The sequence below is a fragment of the Geospiza fortis genome, unplaced genomic scaffold (assembly GCF_000277835.1).
Source record: "Geospiza fortis unplaced genomic scaffold, GeoFor_1.0 scaffold102, whole genome shotgun sequence".
Lineage (NCBI taxonomy): Eukaryota > Metazoa > Chordata > Aves > Passeriformes > Thraupidae > Geospiza > Geospiza fortis.
The window spans coordinates 1,598,652-1,604,825 of NW_005054373.1; the positions used below are offsets into that span (position 1 = coordinate 1,598,652).

Here is a 6,174-nt window from a genome sequence, read left to right on the forward strand (position 1 = left end):
AAAGGTTTATCCCTCCCAATGCTGATTATTGGATAATTATCCCAATGGAATCAATGGAAAAATTCTGGTTCAGCATGAAGCAAGAGCAAGGAATTTAGAAGTTTGCTCATTACAAAGCAACACAGATCTGAACCATACCAACATCCTTTTGCTTGAGTTAATACCCATTTCAAACCTCAGGAAGAAACAGCTTCAATTCAACTGCCTCCAACACTGAATTCAAATTCAAGTGGAAGTATGACCATGGTTCTTGTTTCCACAGACAAATTAGATCCAGCATTTCTATAATAAAATTCTGTGGGCTCTGAGAAATCTTATCTATGTTCTTGGGACTATATTTGCTTTTCTTAGGGATAAAAAGCACTCCAGAGCAAGCAAATGGAGAGTGGAGTATTTGAATATGAAAGATGCCAGAAGGAGCTGAGCTCTGCCCTGCCAGGAAGGGGCAGGGCTGTACCCACTGTCACTGAAGGTGACAGCACCTCCTTTTTAGCTCCTCAAACATTTACAAACCCACCAACCAAATGGTTAAACACTTCCAAACAAGGCTGCTGTTCAGCACCTTTGAAGTCAGCCCCTGGAATGCCTGTGAGGTGTGGTTAACTTCTGCTGGCTCTGCTTCTCCACTCAGGATCTCCTCCAGCTCATGCACTGATTCCATTAAAACAGTTTGGATCTGGTACAGTCCAAAACATCCAACATCTTTATCTTTATCCCACAAGAATGAGCCTCACTTCAGTGTTGTTTCACTGACAACTAACAGTTCTGAGGTAACTGGCAGAAAAAAAGAGTAAATTTTAAAAAGTGAAGTGGAATGCACTCTTCAAACAAAAACTTCATTCAGCCCGTGCAAAAATAAATGGGAAAACAGTTCATGGAAAAAACATCATCATTATTAGCTCAACACACATTTTTTTTGGCTGCTCTGTTCCTGATGTTTGGGTGCACAGTGCATCTCCCAGGCAAACTCCTTTAGGTTCCTAAACTCAAGTTCATCATGTATCATATGATTAGGCAAAGTGAATTTGGTGCTAATTAATATTGTTACTGCCCAAGGATTCCTTTATAAGTAAAGCTCATTTCTGAAAATATTGCAGGTTTAAGACTGAACCATTTTATCACATTTCAAATTAAACCATGAGTAAGAAAAGAACCAGAAGGGGAAGCCTCACATTTCTAAAGTGGAATATCTAGAGGTGTGTGCAATCCATGTTGCCTGGAGTACCCAAAAATTCTCAAAGGATATGCAAAAGACATGCAGGGCTTGGCAATGTCACCAGCTGGAAGCTACAAGACCTGTCCCTACAGCTCCTGAGGTTGGACTGATGTGGTTTGGAAAGTGAGATCATTCTGAGATAGCAACTCCTGATACCAGGAAGTAAACACTCTAATCCCAGCCAGCAACTGCTCTCAACATGGTCATCTGCTGAATCCATGAAATACCCTCAAAGAGGCTAAAAATTAAGTTTCTCATTATTTACTCTAACCCCACAAAGCTCAAAAAAAAAAAAGCCATAAAGGCAGCTGACATAGATCACATAATAGCTGCACTGCTGTCTCTGTGAGGGCTTGACAACTCAGTTCCAACCCAGCAAGTGATGGTTTTTTATAACTCATCACTCCATTGGTGAAATAAAAATATCAGAATATTTCTCAATGGAGTTATGTCCATTCATGCTCCTGAGGCAAACAGTGCAGACAGGTGAAAGTGTTTGAAATGGATCCCTCAGAGCAACTCCATAGCTCCCAATACACAGCCTTGAGTTCTTTGGAAGTTTTAGAGGGGCCTATGGAATTAGCATGAGTGAAAAATAGTCCCTTATGCTATAAACTTGAAATAGCCATTGGTGCAGTATTTGGAAGCTGACTGGGCAAGAACTCTCCTTCCCATTCACAAGATACCCGCCCGAAACAACCACATAACTATGGGGTCACTGCCCCTTGTTTCTCTTCAGCTGCAAACAAACTGCACTCAGGGTGACTATTTCTGAGCCTGGCTCTGCAGCTGAACCCACAACCAGATCAGAATCATCATCACAAAATCAGGGAATGGTTTGGGTGGGAAGGGACCTCAAAGCTCATCTCACTCCAGCCCCTGCCATGGTTGCTCTGAGCCCCATCCAGCCTGGCCTTGGGCACTGCCAAGGATCCAGGGGCAGCCACAGCCGCTCTGGGCACCTGTGCCAGGGGCTGCCCACCCTCAGAGCCAAGAATTCCTTCCTAATATCTGATCTAAACCTACAGCTCATCATCCTGACTTCACTGAAGAGCCCTTGTCACAGCAGAGCAGGTGCTGAGCACCCAAAGCATTCTCTGATTTCCCTGGTTTTATTTCCCTGGTTTTACAGCATGATCTCAATGAGGAGATGAAAGAACTCCAGGAAACAGAGTGACAGCTTCATGAATAACCTCCCTAGCTCTGAAGTTCTGTCCTTAGAGTTACTTGCAGTAGAGTTCTTGAGAGGTTGAAGTCCATGCAGAGATTCATATTAAGATGTCCAGCGTCCATGTAGATCACAGAATTCAAGTTCAGATTTGTGTTTCCATCTGCTATCCACTCCAGCAGAGAATCACAGAATCACTGAGCTTGGAAAAGACCTCCAAGGTGATCAAGCCCAATGTGAGCCCAGTCCCCACCTTGTCCCCAGCCCAGAGCACCGAGTGCCACCTCCAGTCCTTCATGGGACACCTCCAGGGATGGGCACTGCAACCCTCCCTGGGCAGTTCCCATCCCTGACCTCCCTTTCCATGGGGAAATTCCTGCTCCCTCCTGGCAGGAGCTGTGCAGAGCCAGGAGGGATTGCTGGGATGTCCTGGGCAGCATCAGGAGCTTCCATGATTCCATCCTCACCGAGTCCAAGGCAATGTAGAGAGAGGGCAGCATTTTCCCTCCTGTTCATAAAATGTTCATTTTATACCATCACGTAGAAACCATCAATCTAATAATTACTGACCTACTTAAAGCCAGCCACAGCCACCTTTTCCTGCAAAGTTAAGGTTCCGATAAGACAAGAAGCATCTGAAAAAGCACAAAAAATACATGGGCAGCTGTTTCAAGCCTCCTCATAGTCAGCAACTGCAGGCAGTAAAAGGAAACAGCAAAAAGCAGTTTGCATCACTGACCACCTTCAGCTGTGTTCACCTACCCCAAAGCTACCTGAGGAATCATGAAATATTTACAGTAAATTTGTATCAACTGTTAAACACAATTTGATTTTGAGATATTTCACTGTTAAATGTGAAAGAGGAGATGGAAAAAGGAATGCAAGGTCCAATTCTCTGGAAAAAGTTATAGCTAGTATCAGGTTGGGGTATATTTTAATAGGGCTGGCTAGGCAGAAGCAGCACATTCCCATTAGTTTCTGCAAGGAGAACAAAGAGCACTGCTCAGATTTCTGTTGCATCTCCCCGACTAAACAAGTTAACCATAAATCAGAAATTGTAGCAGCAGGGCAGGTACAGTTACACAAGAGTTACACCCAATTCCCACTCTCCCGAGGGGGAAGCTGAGGGTAACTCAGCCAGCTCACAAACACTCCCTGTTTGCAACCCATCTCACATCCACACCATCCCAGCTTCCTGAAGTTTTTCAGGACCTCAAATGGTGAGGTGTGGTTCTCCAGCTCCTTAAGGATGAGCTCAGAGAGGAGCAGAATCCCCCATTTAACACTCCAGAATCAGCTCAGCGTGGCTAACCCTGGAGTAAAGCAACAGGAGCCAGGAGAAAGTGCTGGCACCAGGGAGGGAATTCTCCAGTTCCAAGGAGGAAGAGCAGCATCCCAGGGCACTCAATTTCTCTCCACAGCCACACTGTTTTTATCTAGGTGATGCTACAGCACAAGGATTGTCACAACATCACTTGGTAACACCTCAAGGACTCGGTGTTGGAATTTATTTGTGTATAGTTAAACAGGGCTGAATGGAGAGATTGTTTTTTCCACTTGCTTCATCCAACTCCTGGTTTAAGCCAACTGCTCACTCTAAAAGTAACAGAATTACCCAGTTAAGAACAACAACAAAAAAATAATCTTAAGGAAATCTGCATCACTTCAAACAAAATGCACATTCAGAGACTGTGAAGGCAAAGTCACCTTTGTGTTCCCTCTCACTATTCTGTACTTAGCAACCAAGATTCTTCAACACAGAATCTATAAAAATGTGCTTTTCAAAGAGACAACCCTTCAGTAAAAAATCAAACGATCCTGGCTGCCTTATTCCTGGCAGGAAAAATGGCAGGATGGATTCTCCGTCCATCTTAGATTGACATAAATAGTGCTGGAGTTCCTCAGCTCCGTAAATCCTGCAGCTCAGAAAGAAGACTCTCAAAAACCTTCCTGCCTGCCTGATTTTATCTTTATTTTTTGCTTGTCTTATCTTGGATATGATTTACAGGGTTTCCTTTCCAACCCAGGGTCGCTGCATCATTTGAATAAGGGAAGCTGCAAGTAGTGAAGTACCTGAAAAGAAGCTTTTTTCTGGTTTGAATTACATCCTTCTACATCCTGTGTGAAATATTCTTTCCAGCTATATTTTATCCACATGGAGGTCTCAGCTGAATGAAGAGGCTCTCCCATGCCTTGTTCTTTCCCCCTTACTACAGGAGATTAGGAACAAGATAGGAAGGGAGGAATAAGAAAAATATGAAGCTGAACACATCTCAATTTTACAAAGCAGAGGTGTTTAAAGAAACATGAAATTGGAAGGGAATTTGTATTCAGGGGACGACTGTGCAGAGATTTCTGTCTCAGTCTGGAATTCAACACTCAACTTAGTGAAATTTCTACTGAGCCCTGAGAAACAGCTTTATTTAGGGTATTACTCCAATCCAGGGGTTTTCACAGCTTTTAGGTATTCCCCACCTTTCCCAAGAGCAGGGTAACATATCATCCACTCACCCTCAAAGGCTGCAGCCTGTTAACTTCTCACAAGCACCCTCTAAGCTGGGGCTTAGGTTGAACTTTCCAGCGGGTTAAAATCAGGCACAGACACTTTGACTCCCTAATTTGTGGCGGGCTGAGAGCAATTAAGCAGCCACATATCTAATGACTTACAGCACATCTTAAAACGTCCCTGTCTGGCTTAACTGAATGAAAGAACAGCAAGTTAATGACGGTGAACCCCGACACCAGGATCAATACCCGAGGGATGCAGAGTGACAGAAAACGACAACATTTCTTTGAGCTTAACACCAGCAACTCCAAACGTTTGCCATCACATCCGTCTAAACAAAACCCAGTCTCACCAAGATGGTTTGGGCACTGGACAGCTACTCCTCCTTTCCAACTTTTTCCAGGGGGAACTTTCAAACAGATGCTTTTATCTAGAGATGCTTTTATTCCCCCTCCTCAATCACCGGTTTTCCACGCAGCTGGCAGGACTGCTCCCCCAGCAGATGCTCTGAGAAGCAATCACGGAGGGCTATATTGCTGCTGGTGATCTGCTCGTCAACCCCTTCTCATTTAAATGTCAAAAGCTCGTAAAAACTCCATCCATCCTCTCCCGGTGCCCTCAGCTGACCATCCCCACCATCAACCAAATGCCTGCCTCTGTAGCTGCCATTTAGCACTGGGCTAAAGCACGGTTTAAAATGAGAGCCGAAGACGCAGCCCGGTGCCATTCCAGCGCGCAAAAAGCAGGATACCCACCTTATGGCAGCCAGGATAGGTTGCCATGGTGTTGAGGGTAGAGGTGCTGGGATTCTTGCTGGTGCTGGCCATGAGACTCTGGATCTGGGTGAGCTCCTGCCTCAGCACCTGCTTCTGGTGGAAGCTGAACGCCGGGTGGTTGGATGCCATGGTGAAGAGCAACAGGAACTCATCCCCCGTGCGGCCCTCGTTGAGCTGCAGCCCGTAGTTGTTGATGACCGAGTCGATGTGGGTGAGGGTGCGGAACAGGACCCCGGCGGCCTCGCGGTGGGCAGAGCCCAGCAGGGCGAGGGACACCAGGAGTTTGCTGCGCACCACCTCGTCCGTCAGGTTGGTGAGGCTGCCCAGGTCGGCGGGGTTGTTGGCCTTGATCTCGGAGTCGCGCAGGGAGTGATAATCCTTGCGGGCCAGGTCCTCCAGGCAGGCGCCCAGGAAGCGCAGCTCCAGCGGGATGCACAGGTCCAGGAGGCCGCACAGGAACTCCACGCGCTGCGGGGAGGGCAGCTCGGAGAACCAGCGGTACACGCCG

At 46.1% G+C, this 6,174-nt stretch overlaps 1 protein-coding gene across 1 annotated transcript in view; it reads right to left on the minus strand.

Annotated features, from left to right (window-relative positions):
- The window catches only part of ZCCHC14 (zinc finger CCHC-type containing 14), a 48,737-nt gene extending 42,570 nt beyond the window's left edge, over nt 1–6,167 (minus strand). The window contains 1 exon segment of the mRNA XM_031060149.1: nt 5,646–6,167. Within this exon segment, the coding sequence (XP_030916009.1) occupies nt 5,646–5,795 (150 nt within the window). The 5' untranslated portion in view covers nt 5,796–6,167.
- Nucleotides 6,168–6,174: the final 7 nt, after the last annotated feature.